The sequence below is a fragment of the Scyliorhinus torazame genome, chromosome 9 (assembly GCF_047496885.1).
Source record: "Scyliorhinus torazame isolate Kashiwa2021f chromosome 9, sScyTor2.1, whole genome shotgun sequence".
NCBI classification, from domain to species: Eukaryota; Metazoa; Chordata; class Chondrichthyes; order Carcharhiniformes; family Scyliorhinidae; genus Scyliorhinus; species Scyliorhinus torazame.
Window position 1 is genome coordinate 149,965,706 of NC_092715.1, and position 20,825 is coordinate 149,986,530.

The following is a 20,825-nucleotide window of genomic DNA, read 5'->3' on the forward strand; positions in this document are numbered from 1 at the left end:
AAACCGGAGCACTCGGAGGAAACCCACGCACACATGAGGAGAACGTGCAGACTCCGCACAGACAGTGACCCAAGCCGGGAATCGAACCTGGGACCCTGGAGCTGTGAAGCAATTGTGCTAATCACTATGCTACCGTGCTGCCCCCTGCTGATGGAAGCTGTTCATGTTTCTGTCTTTCACTTTTTTGTTTCCTATTTGATTATATATACAAACATATGAATGAGGAGCAGGCCATTCAGCCCATCAACTCCGTTCTATCATTTCATAAGATCATGGTCCTTTTGCTTTTTTTTGCTTGCCTTGTAACATCAACTCTTGGTCATTTAAGTTCTTCTGCCTTCCACACTATCACAGACCTTCTGTTCAATCTCCTCTAACACCTTAAAAACAATCTAATTTTTCCAGGTATGTTCTGAGTTTTCATCATTTTCTATCTTGTACCCCCTCTCCTGCCTGTTTTTTTGGGGGGTTGCGGAGCATGGGTTCTAACCCAGTTTGTTGGTGTGGAGAACGGAAAGGCGACAGAGGATTATCAAAACCTTGGTGAAAAAGGCCAGGGGAAAGAAACCCCTGGTTGGTAGTCTGACAAAGGAATCTGGAGGAGAAATGATGGCAGAGGCAGCTGTACCCATCATGTTAAAGACCCTGGCGGGGGTGATGGTGCAGAAATTGAAGAAATCGGGCAAGCAGATGGATAGTCCGTTTGAGCGACAAGGGAATGAGATTAAAGAGCCATCATTGAGGAGGCGTTGGGCTTGATGCGGGAGCAGTTGGGCAAGGCGGTCAAGGCTGTGAAGGAGCAAGGGGAGACGTGAAGGGGGTGGAGGAGCCTTGTCGAGGCACAAGATCAGCTTGTTTCTTTGGGAGCTGACAAGAATAAGGGCCTGATGCCAAAGTTGAAGATCTAGAGAACAGGTCAGAGTGGTAGGCTTGCCGGGGGCGGGGGGGGGTTCAGAAATGTTCTCTCCGTTGATGGCAGGGGATGAAGTCTTCAACGCTCCGGAATTGGACCGGGTGCAACGGATTCTGAAGCTGAAGCCGCGGCCCCGAAGGAGCCGATTTCACAGTTACCAGAGGCCATCAAGGGCAAACAGCTGGGACTGGTTTGAGGGCTGGTGGGATTTTATGTATGTGAAAGTGAGATTGGAGTAGCTGTGAATATTGCAATATAGTTGGCGGGATTCTCCATTTGAGAGACTGTGGTGATGCCGGGCTGAATGGCGGATGTTCCGTGGTCCTAATGGCATCGCCAGTCACGGAGCAATTCAGGACATGCTAATGGGCCAGCACTCACGCCACGTGGAACCAGTGCAATTCCAACTCCCTTCAGAATTTCTGCAGTCGGGAATTGCATTGGAGAGCCTGACTAGCTGGAGCTGCATACGATCACTCCACTCCCCCCACACACTCATTCTAGCTGAAAAGATGACACCCCAGAGAGCGATGCCGTGATTCACAGATGCGGAGCTGGAGATATTGCTGGATGCCATGGAGGAGAGGCGGGACACCCTGTTCCCTGGGGTGGGAAGGCAGCTACCACCCGCTGATGTCAACCGAGCCTGGGTATAGGTGGCAGAGGCCTGGAGTGAGTGGGCCCCACCGGAAGGACTGGGCAGCACTGCCGGAAAAAGCTGCACATCCTCCTCTGCGCAGCCCGAGTGAATCACCAGTAGGCAGTGCACTGTTAGGACGGCCAACACCCCCATGCCAGACATGGTGAGTCACCATCTCCGTGCCCCCGGCATCAACCCCGTCCCACACACCCCCATCGCGCACCTGCACCTCCCTGGAGGGCGATCAGATCTCACCCACCGACATCCCTTGCATCCAACCCTGCACCACATGCTAACACCCATACCGCCCGCCATGGCCGGACCCTGCACACTCAGGCCATCAGCTGCAGACTGCCGGCACTGTTTCCGGTGGGGCCCACCCGCTCAAGGCCTCTGCCACCTATGTCCAGGCTCGGTTGACATTGGCGGGTGGTAGCTGTTTTTCCACCCCGGGGAACAGGGTGTCCTGCTTCTCCTCCATGGCATCCAGCAATATCTCCAGCTCTGCATCTGTGAATCTTGGCATCACTCTCTGGGGTGGTATCTTTTCAGTGTGTAACACTGTGCATTATCTGTCCCCACAGGAGAAAGCGGTGCAAGACCGGAGGATGCCAGCCTGACCTGCTGCCCCTCACTGTCAGAATGCATTGGACCTGGTCAGAGCTGGTGGTCAGCATGGGACAACCATGTGAGCCCCCAAAGCAAGTAGTCATCATCCTCCACCACCCCATGGGCCAGACCCGCTGATTCTGCTGACCCAGGGCCAACACCCTGTGATGCAGCTGGTGGGAAACTCGGAGGTGGGGTAGAGATGCTGTGGTGTGCGGGTTGGGGTGCAGGAAGGAGGGTGGGTGTCAAAAGGGGGAGTGGTATGAAGGGGTAGGATGGGACTGTTGGACTGTTGATGGCCAGGCCCCCTAGTTGGCCAACCTATATGCACACATTGTGTGTGGCCTCCTGTGCCTGGCCAGACCCCATGTTCTGCCCAACTTGGCCCTCCTCTATATTCTCCCTATTGGACAGAGCATGGCGTTCTTCCACCTTCTCCTCCAGCATGTTGCCCCTCTGCTGCACATGTTGCGGAGGACGCAGGAGACTACCACGATGCGGGAGACTCTCCCAGGGCTGTACTGGTAGGCCCCTCCAGTGTGGTCCAGGTACCTGAACCGCGCTTCACGATGATGCACCGTTCGATGATGCCCCTGGTTGCATGACTTGGACGTCATTATAGTGGTTCTCCGCATTGGTTGGAGACTGCCAGATAGGCGTCATCAGCCACAATCACAGATGATACCCCTGTATGTGCACACTGCCTGGATAGCGGATGCAGATGTGCACTGTGTGCAACCAGTGGTCCCAGACTTTGAGGGACTGGAACCCCTTCCGATTAATGAAGGGACCTCCATGAGCATCAGTGCCCCTAGGGGGACATGAGTCCCGAAGATCACCACCTGGTCCTGGTCCATGCCGGCAATTGTGGTGAATCCCACTTCCTGAGCAACTTTGAGTCGATTTCGGCGTGAGAACAGCTGGTGAGTCAGTTTCAGCGGGAGCATTGCGGAAGTGGTTGCTGGGAGGTAAGTCTGTCCTTTAAAAGCACTTGTCTTTGCAGGGGCAGGCCAGTCGATTTCGGCGTGAGAACAGCTGGTGAGTCAGTTTCAGCGGGAGCATTGCGGAAGTGGTTGCTGGGAGGTATGTCTGTCCTTTAAAAGCACTTGTCTTTGCAGGGGCAGGCCAGTCGATTTCGGCGTGAGAACAGCTGGTGAGTCAGTTTCAGCGGGAGCATTGCGGAAGTGGTTGCTGGGAGGTAAGTCTGTCCTTTAAAAGCACTTGTCTTTGCAGGGGCAGGACAGTCGATTTCGGCGGGAGTGGAGCTGGCTGGTTAGTCCATTTCAGCAGGAGCTGAGAATTTTTTCTTTTTTTTAAATTAGTTTTTTAGGCGGGAACAGGAAGTCGACCCGCGGACGTCTGGGAAGACCCTCACCAATAAATTCTGGTGGAGAGGAAACCCGAGACACTACACGTGTAGTGTCTCCCACCCGCCCTCCTCCTCTAACCTAATAATAAAACCCATTGGTCTGAGGTAAGTGCCATATTTTATTATATTATTATTATTTTTTATAAAAATTTAATTTAGTTGTTAGCCAGATCTTGGTAGAAAGTTAGAGGAATGGCAGGGAAGGGAGTGCAATGTTCCTCCTGCAGGATGTTTGAGGTGAGGGATGCAATTAGTGTCCCTGCTGATTTTACCTGCAGGAAGTGCTGCCATCTCCAGCTCCTCCAAGACCGAGTTAGGGAACTGGAGCTGGAGTTGGAAGAACTTCGGATCATTCGGGAGGCAGAAGGGGTCATAGATAGCAGCTTCAGGGAATTAGTTACACCAAAGATTGGAGATAGGTGGGTAACTGTAAGAGGGACTGGGAAAAAGCAGTCAGTGCAGGGATCCCCTGCGGTCGTTCCCCTGAGAAACAAGTATACCGCTTTGGATACTTGTGGGGACGACGACTTACCAGGGGTAAGCCATGGGGTACGGGCCTCTGGCACGGAGTCTGTCCCTGTTGCTCAGAAGGGAAGGAGGGAGAGGAGCAGAGCATTAGTAATTGGGGACTCTATAGTCAGGGGCACAGATAGGAGATTTTGTGGGAGCGTGAGAGACTCACGTTTGGTATGTTGCCTCCCAGGTGCAAGGGTACGTGATGTCTCGGATCGTGTTTTCCGGGTCCTTAGGGGGGAGGGGGAGCAGCCCCAAGTCGTGGTCCACATTGGCACTAACGACATAGGTAGGAAAGGGGACAAGGATGTCAGGCAGGCTTTCAGGGAGCTAGGATGGAAGCTCAGAACTAGAACAAGCAGAGTTGTTATCTCTGGGTTGTTGCCCGTGCCACGTGATAGTGAGATGAGGAATAGGGAGATAGAGCATTTAAACACGTGACTACAGGGATGGTGCAGGCGGGAGGGATTCAGATTTCTGGAAAACTGGGGCTCTTTCTGGGGAAGGTGGGACCTCTACAGACAGGATGGTCTACATCTGAACCTGAGGGGCACAAATATCCTGGGGGGGAGATTTGTTAGTGCTCTTTGGGGGGGTTTAAACTAATGCAGCAGGGGCATGGGAACCTGGATTGTAGTTTTAGGGTAAGGGAGAATGAGAGTATAGAGGTCAGGAGCACAGATTTGACGTCGCAGGAGGGGGCCAGTGTTCAGGTAGGTGGTTTGAAGTGTGTCTACTTCAATGCCAGGAGTATACGAAACAAGGTAGGGGAACTGGCAGCATGGGTTGGTACCTGGGACTTCGATGTTGTGGCCATTTTGGAGACATGGATAGAGCAGGGACAGGAATGGATGTTGCAGGTTCTGGGGTTTAGGTGTTTTAGTAAGCTCAGAGAAGGAGGCAAAAGAGGGGGAGGTGTGGCGCTGCTAGTCAAGAGCAGTATTACGGTGGCGGAGAGGATGCTAGATGGGGACTCTTCTTCCGAGGTAGTATGAGCTGAAGTTAGAAACAGGAAAGGAGAGGTCACCCTGTTGGGAGTTTTTTATAGGCCTCCTAATAGTTCTAGGGATGTAGAGGAAAGGATGGCGAAGATGATTCTGGATATGAGCGAAAGTAACAGGGTAGTTATTATGGGAGACTTTAACTTTCCAAATATTGACTGGAAAAGATATAGTTCGAGTACAATAGATGGGTCGCTTTTTGTACAATGTGTGCAGGAGGGTTTCCTGAAACAATATGTTGACAGGCCAACACGAGGCGAGGCCACGTTGGATTTAGTTTTGGGTAATGAACCAGGCCAGGTGTTGGATTTGGAGGTAGGAGAGCACTTTGGGGACAGTGACCACAATTCGGTGACGTTTACGTTAATGATGGAAAGGGATAAGTATACACCGCAGGGCAAGAGTTATAGCTGGGGGAAGGGCAATTATGATGCCATTAGATGTGACTTGGGGGGGATAAGGTGGAGAAGTAGGCTGCAAGTGTTGGGCACACTGGATAAGTGGGGCTTGTTCAAGGATCAGCTACTGCGTGTTCTTGATAAGTATGTACCGGTCAGACAGGGAGGAAGGCGTCGAGCGAGGGAACCGTGGTTTACCAAGGAAGTGGAATCTCTTGTTAAGAGGAAGAAGGAGGCCTATGTGAAGATGAAGTGTGAAGTTTCGGTTGGGGCGATGGATAGTTACAAGGTAGCGAGGAAGGATCTAAAGAGAGAGCTAAGACGAGCAAGGAGGGGACATGAGAAGTATTTGGCAGGAAGGATCAAGGAAAACCCAAAAGCTTTCTATAGGTATGTCAGGAATAAGCGAATGACTAGGGAAAGAGTAGGACCAGTCAAGGACAGGGATGGGAAATTGTGTGTGGAGTCTGAAGAGATAGGCGAGATACTAAATGAATATTTTTTGTCAGTATTCACTCAGGAAAAAGATAATATTGTGGAGGAGAATGCTGAGCCCCAGGCTAATAGAATAGATGACATTGAGGTACGTAGGGAAGAGGTGTTGGCAATTCTGGACAGGCTGAAAATAGATAAGTCCCCGGGACCTGATGGGATTTATCCTAGGATTCTCTGGGAGGCCAGGGAAGAGATTGCTGGACCTTTGGCTTTGATTTTTATGTCATCATTGGCTACAGGAATAGTGCCAGAGGACTGGAGGACAGCAAATGTGGTCCCTTTGTTCAAAAAGGGGAGCAGAGACAACCCCGGCAACTATAGACCGGTGAGCCTCACGTCTGTAGTGGGTAAAGTCTTGGAGGGGATTATAAGAGACAAGATTTATAATCATCTAGATAGGAATAATATGATCAGGGATAGTCAGCATGGCTTTGTGAAGGGTAGGTCATGCCTCACAAACCTTATTGAGTTCTTTGAGAAGGTGACTGAACAGGTAGACGAGGGTAGAGCAGTTGATGTGGTGTATATGGATTTCAGCAAAGCGTTTGATAAGGTTCCCCACGGTAGGCTATTGCAAAAAATAAGGAGGCTGGGGATTGAGGGTAATTTAGAGATGTGGATCAGAAATTGGCTAGCTGAAAGAAGACAGAGGGTGGTGGTTGATGGGAAATGTTCAGAATGGAGTACAGTCACAAGTGGAGTACCACAAGGATCTGTTCTGGGGCCGTTGCTGTTTGTCATTTTTATCAATGACCTAGAGGAAGGCGCAGAAGGGTGGGTGAGTAAATTTGCAGACGATACTAAAGTCGGTGGTGTTGTCGATAGTGTGGAAGGATGTAGCAGGTTACAGAGGGATATAGATAAGCTGCAGAGCTGGGCTGAGAGGTGGCAAATGGAGTTTAATGTAGAGAAGTGTGAGGTGATTCACTTTGGAAGGAATAACAGGAATGCGGAATATTTGGCTAATGGTAAAGTTCTTGAAAGTGTGGATGAGCAGAGGGATCTAGGTGTCCATGTACATAGATCCCTGAAAGTTGCCACCCAGGTTGATAGGGTTGTGAAGAAGGCCTATGGAGTGTTGGCCTTTATTGGTAGAGGGATTGAGTTCCGGAGTCAGGAGGTCATGTTGCAGCTGTACAGAACTCTGGTACGGCCGCATTTGGAGTATTGCGTACAGTTCTGGTCACCGCATTATAGGAAGGACGTGGAGGCTTTGGAGCGGGTGCAGAGGAGATTTACCAGGATGTTGCCTGGTATGGAGGGAAAATCTTATGAGAAAGGCTGATGGACTTGAGGTTGTTTTCGTTGGAGAGAAGAAGGTTAAGAGGAGACTTAATAGAGACATACAAAATGATCAGGGGGTTGGATAGGGTGGACAGTGAGAGCCTTCTCCTTCGGATGGATATGGCTGGCACGAGGGGACATAACTTTAAACTGAGGGGTAATAGATATAGGACAGAGGTCAGAGGTAGGTTCTTTACGCAAAGAGTAGTGAGGCCGTGGAATGCCCTACCTGCTACAGTAGTGAACTCGCCAACATTGAGGGCATTTAAAAGTTTATTGGATAAACATATGGATGATAATGGCATAGTGTAGGTTAGATGGCTTTTGTTTCGGTGCAACATCGTGGGCCGAAGGGCCTGTACTGCGCTGTATTGTTCTATGTTCTATGTTCTAACTTGGTGGGCTCAGTCCATGCCAAAGGTAATGTATTGTGCTGCCTGGGCATACGAGGCATCCGTCATGGTGCGGATGCACCTGTGCATGGAGATCTGGGAGATCCCAGACAGGATCCCACTCGGTTCCTGGAAGGACCCCTTGACAAAAAATGTCAGGGTGACTGTCACCTTGACGACTACCGGGAGACGGCACCTGCCCCATTCCCCCACGATTCCAGATGCACCATGATCCAGCATAGATGTCGCACGGTCACCCTGCTCAGCTGCAGTCATTGGCGACATGCCCGGTCTGGCAGCTCCTCGAACGACGGGCACTGCCGGTATATACGTGGGCCTCCTTTCCACCTTCTCTTCTGCCTGCTGGCCGACCGGCTCTCTATCGTCATCGGCTGCCTCCTGATCCTCTTCTGCAGGTCCTCCCCAAGCAACTCTTGCTCATGCAGCCTCAGTGCATCTGCTAGGGCTGCAGCGGCCAGGCAGATGCCAACCACATCAGGCTGTACACCAAAATCCATTTTCTGAGGGCATATATGTTAGCATGGTGTGTACTCCTGTGCCCAACCGGCTTCAACGGACTACATGGTGGCGTTGCCTGCACAGCAGCCCTTGCCCCTCCTGTCACCCTCCCGATCCTGGCCATTCCCCTCCCGACCTGCTTCCGTGTGCACTGTGGCCCTGTCCCATATCCTCCTGTGGGGTCTACGTTGAGTGCCCTCCTTGGTTGGCCCGTGTTGTAACCTGCTAGCAGGGTGCCACCTGGTTGTGGGGTGGGGGGGGGGGGGGGGAGCACCATGTGTGACCGACCGCCGCCATGCTTGCTGGCACCCGTGTAGGCAGGGACTGGGCAAGAGGGGTGGACACCTGTTCGGACCGTAGCTACCTGTCCGGGGGCAGGCTGAATGGTTGGGAGCAGGGGTGCGGTGGGCAGGCAGGGCTAGGTGCAGGCCACTGTTTCTGTGGGGTTAGTTGGCTGATGGTGCCACCTGTGGGGCATCTGCCCTGGGGGTTTTGGGGCCACGGTGGGAGGAGATTCAGATAACATTGAAGCACAAGCAGGCAGGGGAGGCACTGGCCTGGATGAGTTACTGGTGGAATTTTATAAAAGTTTTCGAATCGGCTGGGTGCGTTGTTGCTGGACATATTTAGGGACTCTGGCATGGGGAGCCAGAGATGTTGGGACAGGCGTCCATCTCATTGCTCCTGAAAAACGATAGGTCATATTGCCCGATCTCCCTGTGAAATATAGATGCCAAGTTATTGGCCAAGTTATTGGTATTAAGGTTGGAACCTTACGTTCTGGAAGTATTAGGGGAAGGTCAAACGGGGTTTGCGAAGCGGCGGAGGTTGTTGTCGAACATGCACCGGTTGCTGAATGTGGTGCTTGCCCCTGTGGATGGGCCGGTACTGGAGTTTGCACCAACACCATGAGTTCCGGATCTTTTTGGTTGCATCAGGGTACGAGGCAGGGTATCCGAAGTTTCCCTTGCCGATTGGCAATTGAGCCAGTGGCCATTGCTTTCAGGGCTTCAAATGCATGGAATGGGATCATTAGAGCTGGAGAGGAACATAGGGTGTCGTTAAATGCAGGCAATTTGCTGCTGCACATTAGGGACCGGGGCTGACAATAGGGAATATTATGGGTATTTTGCAAAACTTCGGTGTCACCTTTGGTTACAAGTTGAACATAGGGAAGAGTGAATATTTTGTGGTCAGTGCATCAGGGGAGGGAAACCGAATTGGGGAGGTTGTTGTTTTGGTTGGCAGGGACTAGTTTCTGATACTTGGGTGTCCAGGTGGCGGCAATTGTGCGTGGCTTCGGAGGTTGAATTATACAAGCCTGGTGAGTAGAGTTGAGGCAGACTTGGGGAAGTGGGATAGTCTCCCGTTATCGTAGCGGTCAGGTTCAATTGGTTATGATGAACATCTGCTGAGCTTTCTGTTTTTATTTCAGTGTCTACCCAAGTCTTTTCTCTGAAAGGTCGAGCAGCTTATTTTTGGCTTTATTTGGGTGGGTAAGGCTCTGAGCATTCGGTGGGGGGTTTTCCAGAGGGAGAGACTGGCAGGGGGTCTAGCGCTGCCAAATCTGCTGTACTATTATTGGGCAGCCAACACGGAGAACATGTTGGGGTGGTGCAGCGACCCGAGGAGACTCTGGGTTCAGATAGAGTCAGGGTCCTGTAGGGGTATAGATTTGGCAGAATTGGTAACAGCGCCGCTTCCGTTGGCACCAGCAAGCTGGGACTCCAAACCCAGTGGTGGAGTCCACGTTAAAAACACTCCGACAGCATTTTAAGTTGGAGGCGGCTTCAAGACTTGCTCCCATTTGTGTTGACCACCAGTTTGAGCCAGCAAGGCTAGATGCCACATTTGATGCAGGGAGAGAGAGAGGGCTGCAGAGAGTGGGTGATTTATTCTTGGAGGGGAGGTTTACCAGCTTGGAAGAGCTGAAAGAGAAATTGGGCTGTTCGGCTTGGACCTGTTTAGGTATCTCCAGGTGCACAGCTTTGTTGAGAGTTTTTTTTGGGGGGTTTCCCAGTGTTATCGGAGAGGATTCTCTCCTGCGCGGGGTCGGAAGAGGCAGTGCATCCGGCATATATGAGCAGATCATAGGGGATGAGTTAAGCTTGGTGGAAGGGGTGAAAGCTGAATGGGTGGAGGAGTTGGGACCAATTCTAGAAAAGGTGTGGATTGAGGGGCTACGGAGGATGCATGCTACGTTGTGTGCGAGACTGAGCCTTATCCAGTTTCGAACACACCTCACTAAGGCCTGGATGAATCATTTTTTTGAATGCTGGAGGATAGGTGCAAGCACTGCTCAAGGGGACCAGCACACCACACATACATGTTGTGGTCCTGTTCTAAGCTTGTGGGTTTCTGGAGGTCCTTTTCCAACACCATGTCGATGATCCTAAATGGTCAGCTGAAGACCTGCCCTTGAGTGGCTATTTTGCATGCTGAGGCGGATGTCCTTGCCTTTGCCTTGTTGCTGGCACGCTGGCATACCCTGCCAGGCTGGAGGTTGACGACAACGCCAAGTGCCTAGGCATGGCTAGGGGATTTAATGGAGTTTTTGCATCACAAAAACGTCAAATACGCAGTGAGGGAGTTGATTGAAGGGTTCTGCCGAAGTTGGCGGCCATTTATATTGTATTTCAGAGAATTGGTTACAGTTAGCTGTTGGGGGAGGCGTGAGTAAGTAGGGGTTTTATTTGTTTTTGTTGTTTCACAGGTTGGAAGGATGTGGGGGGGGACTTTTGGGGGGTTTGTGTTTGGTTTAAGGGTTTTTTGTTTACATATTTTGCAATTTTGTGTAACATTAAAAATTTAAGAAAAACATTTTTTTTTTAAAACAATCTCACTACAAGAGCAAGGCAGCTGGTGGATGCTTTCCTCCTGATGCCAAAAGTGTGATGGAGTACTAACCAGTTGCTTCTACGGATGCTACGGGTGCAATTGCAACACTTAAAAAATCTCAATACCATCTTGGATGACGAGTTGATTATCGCTCAACTAAATATGAATCTTCAACATCAGTGCACTGTGACTAACAGTATATGCTGTATGCTAAATATCACAACAGCAAGCTTGCGCACACAGTCCCATGAACTTAAATACCAGAAGGTACATGAGTAGTAAGATCATGGGAGTGCAAATCATCTCTCGGCCCATCGAAGTAACACGCTAACCTGACTTTAACTTATGTTCCCATTCTTTTATTCTTTAAGTCAAATTAATGGAAATCTGTACCTAGCATCTTATGGGAATACTATTTGCTTTCTGGTGTTACCCACGTCCTGAAAATAAACATTAAAAGTAGATATTGAAGTCCTCTTCTCAAAGAGTAATAATAAACTTTTGTTATTTAATCTTTCCTGTCTTGCATCCCATTGCAACCTTCCGTTTTGTGCTATCCTCCCCTCTTTTACTTGCCTCTTTACTTGCTTCAAACCTCACATCACCACCTTTCTCTAGTTCAGACCCTTACTGCCAGTGGGATCTTCGGGTCCCGGCGAAGTCGATGGAGATTTGAATGGCCTGTTGCATCTGCCGTGGGGGAACCCGCGGCAGTGGGGCTGGTAATTCCCGGCCATTAACTCTGCATGGATACTGCCAGATCTCCTAAGTATTTATTTATTTTGCTTGGTGGCTTATCAAAATGGTTCACAGTGTTGCGAATCTACCATGTTGATAATGAGTCTGGAATTGCATATTGACGAGAGCAGTTATAAGGACAGCAAAGTTCTTTTTATACAAAAGGGCACGAATTACAAATTTAGGTTTTATAACAAACAAGTAGTCCTGTTGTCACTTTTCTTTTTCACTGGTACCAACGTGTCAACTCGACTGAAATTCTTAAACTGTCATGAGAAAATGAAAAAATATATCTGTGGAGAAGGATATTCATTTTGAGTATAATACTGAGATCATTGTAATACTGCAAGCAACATTTCTTCTCTTTTTTCAGGAAGAACTGTGGTAACAGCTGCTGTTGTGGAAACGCAAAAGCCTGTGAGAATTAAAACGACACTGAAGTTGGGTTTTCGATTAGACGAACTTTCATTAATACTCTACAGTCACTCCTTGGACCCGGTACACCAATTTTCTTAAACAAATTATTGTCTGCTGAAGAAATATTCCATTTTTCTTTCAGCACAATACCATTTTCAATTTCCGCGTTTAATAATTTCCTAGTTCCTCAGAACCCTTGTTTGTAGATGGTAGACAGGCTTTGGGAGTCAGGAGGTGAGTTACCCCCCCCCCCCCTCAGAATTTCCAATCTCTGACCTGCTCTTATAATCACAGTTTTTATACGGCTGGTCTAGTTCCCATACCAGCCTCCCCGAACAGGCGCCGGAATGTGGCGACTAGGGGCTTTTCACAGTAACTTCATTTGAAGCCTACTTGTGACAAGCGATTTTCATTTCATTTCATTCAATGTTTGAAGCTGTGTTCAGTATCTTGTAATTCAGATGCAACCATCTGAAAGGGACTGATTGTTATGGGGTTGCCATAAGATTAAATTTTAGAGCATTTACATGTTACTTTTCCAGAATATTGCTGAATATCATCTTAATAACATGAAACTGAAATTATGAGTCTGGTTTAGTAAGAATATACATACTAATAGCCATTTGGTAGTACGGAATGAGTATTGCTGGAAAAAAATATTTTGTTGAAACTTTTTTCTTGCACTCATCAAGGCAGTCACAAGAATACCAATATCAGACAAAACCACACCTTTATACTATGTGAGAAGGAAGTGCTGATTCGTCAGCAAGTAGACTCTGATTGGTAGAGGTGTTGCCATAACAAATGCGCCAATTCATGATGCTGACAGTTAACGAGCATTGATTGAAAATTTAAACTGGGCAACTTTGACTGGCCTGAGGAATAAACCAGCTCATACTGTTTAGCTGAAACAGGCACAATATGTATACGTGTTCTTTCTGACTACAAAGAACAGAGCCTATGTATTAATATATGTAGCTTCCAGTGCTTGCAAATGTGCCACACTGCAGGCCTGACTGACAATCCTAAATTGGTGCTAGTGTAATTTTTAGCACACAAGATTATTTGGCAAATGTTGTTCAATCGCAGAATCACATCAAATGTTGGACATGTTTTGAGTTTTGCAAGCACAGGCTGGTTAGATACAGTGTGTACCTTGCCTTTCACAAACAAGGGACATGCTGTTTGATACAATCCATCAATCTTTGAAACATTTGCCTACATTCTAGCATCTCACTGGCGCTGAACTTCATATACCATATTACTTATTTGTGTGGAACATCTTTTTGGCTTGATGACAGCTTCATGTTCATGGCGAATACTACTCGTGTTGCTACTGCATAGTAGTGGGCGGCAAGGTAGCACAGTGGTTAGCACTGTTGCTTCTCCGCACCAGGCACCCGGGTTCGATTCCTGGCATGGGTCACTGTCTGTGCAGAGTCTGCACGTTCGCCCCATGTCTGTGTGGGTTCCTCCCACAAGTCCCGAAAGACTTGCTTGTTAGATGAATTGGACATTCTGAATTCTACCTCTGTGTACCCGAACAGGTGCCGTAGTGTGGCAACTAGGGGATCTTCATAGTAACTTCATTGCAGTTTAGTGTAAGGGAGGGCCCTTCATTAACAGGAACTGGTTCCATTCCGTGAACGTTCAACTCGTGTGACCAATTTCTCCAAATCCTGCACGCACGTGTATGCACACTTTCCAGGGATTGTGCATGACAATTACATCCTGGGACACTCTGGGATCCTTGGCATCTTCGAAGACCACTCCAGGATGGCGGTCGGATTCTTGGGAGACAAGGGGTACCTGCTGAGGTACTGGCTGATGACGCCAATGCAAAGAGCTGATATAACAAGGCCCATGCTGTCATTGACCGGTGCATCAGATTGCTCAAAATACAGTTTCAATGCCTGGTCCACTCTGGTGATGACTGCAGTACACCCTCCAGAGGGTCTCCTGCTTTTTGATGCTTTTCTGTGCCATCCACAACCTGGCACAGCAGCGGTGCGACATGGTGGAGGATGAGGGGACATGTGACCTCATTTGAGAAGGAGCAGAAGACGGTCCAGGAGAGGATGGAGACAAGCCCGTGGAGGACCCAAATAAGGAGCCGGAGGATGGAAGTCATGTAGTGGCAAGGGATCAGTGTGCCCGGAGAAGCAGGCAGGCCCTTATTCTCACCCAATTCTCATAGGATAAGGCTTTGTCAATCAGCTCACCCCGTCCCCAGTCTCCCATCCCTCTACTCCCTTACCCCTTTCTCTTCCCCCCCCCCCAACCCGTCCTCATCCCATCCCTCCTTCCCCTCCCAATCCCTGTTTTCCCCCTCATTCCCCACCTTCCCACCAGTCTCCTTTCCCCCAATCCATCCATCCTCTCTTTCTCCTCCCCCTCCCCCCACTATTCTGTTCCATCCTTAGAGTGTAACATTACCAGGGTGATGGGTCTGTGTCGGCACTATCAGCGGGTCAATATACAAGGCAAGAGAATGCTGATAACCCACTGTGAGGTTAGTCCTGATGCTCCTCCGTTTATGCCACAGACCGATTCCTGTCCTGATGACAGCGCCCTCACACCCGTCACCTGAATGGGTCCTACATTGGGGCCCTTGATCTAGGATCACTGTGCCCGGGGGGCAGGGGGTGGGGTGCAGGCAGGCCTGCTGTGGATAGTAACGTGACAAAGACTGCGCATGTATCAGGTGTTAGATGTTTAATGGTGAACGTTTGAACTTTCCATTCTTCCTAGCTGTAGACAATGCCCCTCCATGCCCACTCAGTGATCCTCAATCTTCCATGCTCTACTGCTATGCCTAGGTATGTCCCCAGAGTGCACTTCAGAGGTGGAGGCAACCTGCTGCTTCTCATGCCTGTGGCCTCTGATGCCTTTGGCAGACGTCCTCTGAAGGGCATTGAGCTGGAAGGCCTGGACGTACCAGTATCCATTATAACCGTACCACCCTGTTCTGCCCGCTGACTTTGAGACCCGCTGGTGCAAGGAAGGGGCATTCCAGTGAGGTGGCGACCGCTGTCTCCTCCCTGTTGGCATACACTAGTTTGGCTTCCAGCACTCCCTCTTCCTGGATGGTGCCCGTAAGGCCTTGGGGGTCTCCATGGGATGGAGGCGCAGATGGAGTGAGCTCCAGCGGTCTCTTCGTTATCCGGCTCTGCGGGTCCTGGCGCCTCCCTGTTATCTGCACCATGGTGTGACTACCTGAACGACACTCCTCAGTGGCTGGGTCATGCTTCGGGCTATGTCCACCTGCTTCTAGATACGCCCCTCAGTGACTGCGACATGATGTCGAAGCCCTCAGCCATGGTAGTCACAGACTGAGCCATGGCTTGGACACCCCCACTCAAGGCACTGATGTCATACTCAAGGCTTTCTACTCGCCGGAGTGTCGCTGACATCCCCACCTGAATCTCACTGCCATGTCCTAGTGTCAGCTCCAGCTCTGGCATCTGACTGGGACTCAGCTGAGTCCTAGGATGCAGCAAACATCTGACTGCTGGCTGACTTGGATGTTCCTGCTCTGCCTCATGTGCATCAGGAACTGTGTGGCGCTCACCAGGTTGTCAGGTTGTGCCCGAGAAGCCTGTCCACTCATGTCGCACATGAGGTGTGTGTCTCTGCACTGGTGGAGGGTGGGAATGACCCCTGTGACACCTCGATGGTGGTATCCTCTGAGCTCTCCTCGGAAGTGTTCTCTTGGAGGGAGGGTGGGTGGTGGAGACTGCGGATGGCCCTTCCCCGTTAGGTGACGATCCTGCGGGAGTAGGGACACGTGGTCAATGGGAGGGAGGATAGTTTTGTTTAACATGAACAACTCACTTGAGACAGATCATCCAGACGAAGGAGCAGTAGATCCTCACCTTTGCGGCACAAGAGAACCTTGCTGTCGATGACTGCTCTCTCCTCTGCCAACCCCACTATCTCCAGGGCCCGTTCCTCAGCGCGGGTGAGGACTCTGACGTCTGGAACTCGGCTGCCCCTCTGGGCCCTTTAATGCCTATTATGGGCTAACTTCTCCTGCCGTTGGTGCATCCAGGGGGGGGTCTGTGACAAGTGTGGGCACCAGACCTGGACACGGATGAGTTGTGCTGGTGGGAGCCAGTGTGTGCTAGGGCACCAGCACGGTGATCGGATGTGGGGAGGGTGCAAGGTGCTAGTCGCTGACCTGTTTGTGGGGGGGGGGGCAGTTCAGAGGGGTGGCAGGGGGAACTGATGCCAGGGACCGGTGTTAACTTGCCCTTGCAGTCCAGTGGAGGTCATTGGTCTCCCAGCACTGTCATGCTGCCCAGACTGACAGCCACTCTCTCGCAGGCGTCACCTTGCAGCCGGTCCTCCAACCCCCTCGAAGGAACAGGGTGTCCTGCCTCGCCTCCACAGCATCCAGAAGCCTGGCCAGGTTGGCATCCCCGAAGCGTGGAGCAATGATTTCGCACAGAGTGTTTAAAAGCAGCTCCCCCTTGTTTGCAAGGAGCTTCTGGGTGCAAGTCTGGCGGGACAGCCTGTACCGGCGTGGAGCTCAATGGAAATCCTTTTTGGCACTAAGTGCCATTAAATAAGGGTCGCAATCTTGCCGGGTCTGCCGCCGGGAAACACCCAGGATGTCACACCCGATATGACACTTTAGAACTTTTTCCGTTAAATTGCGCCCTTGGATTCAAATCATACTGTGACAGCGAGTGGAATTCATCGTCAAATAATACATTTGGAATATAAAGCTAATCTCAGTAACAGTGACTACAAAACTATCATAGAGTGTTGTAAAAACCTATCTGCTTTACTAATGTTCTGTAATTAATTTCCTTAATTTAGTTAATTAATTTAACTAGTCCTATCCCTCAGTAGGAAGAAAATCTGCCAGTGGTCTGGCCTGCATGTGACGACAGACCCACAGTAATATGGTTAACTCTTGATTGTCCTCTGAACTGGCTGAGCAAGGCACTCATTTCCAGGGCAATTAGGAATGATCAACAAATATTGGCCTTGCTCATCCCATGAACAAATTAAGAAAACTACTTAATTGAGAAAGGATGCCTCCCTTGTCACTATTTTAACATTCAACAGCCAATGACCTCCGAAGGAGCCATCATCTTCCATGGTACATCTTAAAAGATCAAAATAAATTCAACTGTAGGACAAACTCAGGTGGGAAATTGGCTGTTACTTGAGGCCGAAGAAAATGCCAGGGTAGAACTATAACCACCCATTCTAATCACATCTTCCAGTACCTCGTCCCTGGCCTTGCAGGTTACCACACTTCAGATGCGGATCAAGATACCTTTCAATTGAGTTGAGGGTTTCTGCCTCATTTGCCAATCCAGGCAGAAAATTCCAGACACCTGCCATTCTCTGGGTGAAAAGGCTTTTCCCAATATTCCCTCCAATCCTTCTTCCCTTCCCTCCCCATTTGCCCCTTTCTCTTGCGTATGCCTTCCCTTGTCTTCCACCCTCTCTTTCTCTCTTCTCCAACCCCCCCCCCCCCCCCCCCCCCCCCCCCCCCCCCCCCACTTCCTAGTTGCTGTTAGCCACAGGACTTGGAACAGGCTGATGAATGGCCTAGCGTGCTCTAGATTTGGCAATAGCACCTTTCTTCCTTGTGGAACATGTCTACACCAGTCCATTTTCAAAGTCTGGGATGTGACCCACAGGTGGATCCCGGAGCCATCCATCGTGGCGTTACCAATCGTGGGAATTAATGCGCAACAGCCAGCTTTTAAAAATGCCACTGCGACCGGCATTAAACATGTAGGCTGCAACCAGATTTCAGATTGTGGGCATGCTGTGCATGTGTACCCACTCATCAGTGCGCATGCCCGGAGCCCAGCAAGAAACACCACTGACCCAGGAGAAGATTTTTTAAAATATTCAATGCAGTCTTCCTGCCTGAAGCGACAGCAGAGAGCAGGTCACTCGCCCCGAACACATGCTCTGGGCCCGATTTCGATTCCTCCATTTTGTCAGCAGCAGACAAGCAACAGGACTGTAAAATTTAATATGGATCATTTTTTAATGAGGAAGAGAGGGGCCAGAGACATAAACCTGGATCTCACAACTAAACCTGCTGGAGAGAGTGGCTCTGGAGAATCCACAGCAGGACAAAGCAGTGGTGGTGTGAGCTGTTCAGGAGAGTCCACAACACAACAAAATAGTGCTGGTGTGAGATCCAGGACCTCTGATAAACAACCCATACAGAAATGTAACATTGAATGACAAAGCGAGTGAGATCGTGAGGACCAAACTGGCTCACCTGTCGCATTAAAGGTAAGCAGAAATGGTGGGTCATGAAGTTCAGGTAGCCTGGGTCGTGAAAATCTGTCGGCATAGGTTGCGATGGTCGGCCAGCGTGGGCCCCGAAGGTTAGCCGGTCGGTAAAAATGGGTCCCTGGAAAAAAAATTTTGAAAAACACTGGTCTACACTGCTCGTAGAATCTCATTTTTGAATGCTACCCACCGATCTGTCACAGATTTCCCATCAAGTAGTTGTAACCAATATATTCTCGCCAGCTCATCTCTCAGCTTCATACATTTTCTCAGAGTTTTAACTGCTGTTCCAAATCGAGGTCCTTTTCCATAATGATGCTAAATCTAGCTATATCATGACCACTATGCCTAAAATGGTCCCCCACGGCTACTGCATCCAGTTGCCCAGTTTTATTTCATATGACTAAATCTAGAATTGCACCCCTTATCATTTGGTTTGTTACGTGCTGGCTTATGAAGTTATCTTGAATGCATTTCAAGAATTTTGCGCTGTCTGCCCATTACGCTGTTCGTATCCCACTTGATGCGAGAGTAGATGAAGGCCCCAAATATTGTTGCCCTATTGTTTTTGCACGCAGGGATTTGCCTACATATTTGCTCTTTTATCATCTTCCCACTATTTGGTGGTCTATAATTTACTCCAAGTTGTGTGGTTTCCTTCTTTTTCCTTTTTGACATCAACCCATATGGCCTCATTTGATGATTAGTTTAGTATATCATCCATGGAATCCCTATAGTGCAGAAGGAGGTAATTAAGCTCATGTCTGCACCAACTCTCCAGAAGACCACTCCATCTAAGCCCACACCCCCTCCTATCCCTGTGATCCCGCACAATGATCATGGGCAATCCACCTAACCTGCAAGTCTTTGAACTGTGGGGGAAACCGGAGTACCCAGAGGAAACCCACGCAGACATTGGGAAAGAGTGCAAACTCCGCACAGTCTCACACACAGTCACCCAAGGCCAGAAATGAACTTCTCTGGTGCTGTGAGGCAGCAGTGCTAACCACTGTACCACCATGCTGCTCCTCCTCACAGCTGTAATTGGTGGTGCCCATTTGTTGCTCGCAACCAACTTTCCTATCCTTGTTCCCAATGTGCTCCATACCTGGAGTGTCCTAAATATGGTGAAACAAGCATTATTAGTGGGATATCTGCCACACGCAACAGCTGTATGCATACACCTGGGGGAATCTACTCAAAAGAGTCACTGGCTGTCCAGACATTTTAACTATGAAGTTACTTGCAGATTAGTCATTCAATGAGGGCAATGGTGTTGGGTCTATTACTGGGCCTGGGTGGGTATGCATCTGCATCTACACATGACATAGCTTCAGTCCCATTCCTGCCGCTTGCTTGCTTCAGGAGGTCGCAGCCCCAGTCCACCCCATCCCTGGTTCCAGGGATGAAAAGCTGGTTAGCCTGCAGGTTCATTCAGGAGGCAGGGTCAACTAACCTCAAAAAATTGTATAATCTTGCTGAACTATTGCCCCTATTTCTCTCTCTCTCTCTCCCTCTCTCTGTTGCTGGGAATCTTCTGCAAAGACACAAATGGGAATAGTGTGAGCCAGATGCCTGGCAGGTCCGAGGTCGAGGTCAACTGGCATGTGTGCGCACTGCACCTAAGCAGTGGAGGGGTTCTGATGAGGGTGATATTGGAAGGTCGGCTGCTGGGAATCTGCGCAGTGGCAGCATGTGGTTTCAAAGTGACATTCAGAGTTTGATGGAAGGGTGGAATTGGGAGGTCGTACTAGGTCATTAATTTTTTTCCTACATTGAACCCCTGTCATCTTTGGTCAGGATGCTGGAACCTGACCAGTGCTGCCACAGACAGGGTTGCTGACCTTGCTGGAGGGCCCCTTGCCAACCTGTGTGTAAATTGTGGCCTGCCTTTCCTCCACGACATCCATCAATCGAGAGAGGGCACCCTCTGAAAATCTGGGAGCTGGTCTTCTAGTTGCCATCCTCCTGGCAGGATTCGCACCAATTTTCACACTGGAAATTAAGTAATTTTTTTGGATAAGTTGCCCTTTATAGACAATGAACAAAAACCTTAAACTTTTTAACTATGTGTGATTATATTTATATATTAATTTTACGAAGTTTAGATGTGGAACAAACTAATAAATTGCATTGCACAAATGTCCATATTTCTTTTGACAGAATGTCTCTTAATTCCAAAAGTATGAATTTCTCTCTTTAAAATGTATGATTATATAAAACTAATGTCATTTTTTTCCTATTAAACCAGGTGAACATCGCTAAAGAACTGAGATCTGAAACGGATGAATTAGCAGAGTTCAAATTACACACATTTTCCAGTTCTATCAAGATGCTTTCTGATGGATCAATGAATGCTAATGTGAAACTTCTTAATTGTATGCTGGATGATAAACGGAAGGCAATAGAGAAAGCCACATCAAGGT

General features: G+C 49.3%; 1 protein-coding gene across 5 annotated transcripts in view; it reads left to right on the forward strand.

Annotated features, from left to right (window-relative positions):
- Positions 1–20,825, forward strand: part of vps13a (vacuolar protein sorting 13 homolog A) — a 753,359-nt gene that overhangs the window by 343,621 nt on the left and 388,913 nt on the right. For all 5 annotated transcript variants that reach the window (XM_072516625.1, XM_072516626.1, XM_072516627.1 and 2 more), the window contains 2 exons: positions 12,083–12,207; positions 20,651–20,823. In XM_072516625.1, coding sequence (XP_072372726.1) covers positions 12,083–12,207; positions 20,651–20,823 — 298 coding nt within the window. The remainder of the gene's footprint in view (positions 1–12,082; positions 12,208–20,650; positions 20,824–20,825) is intronic.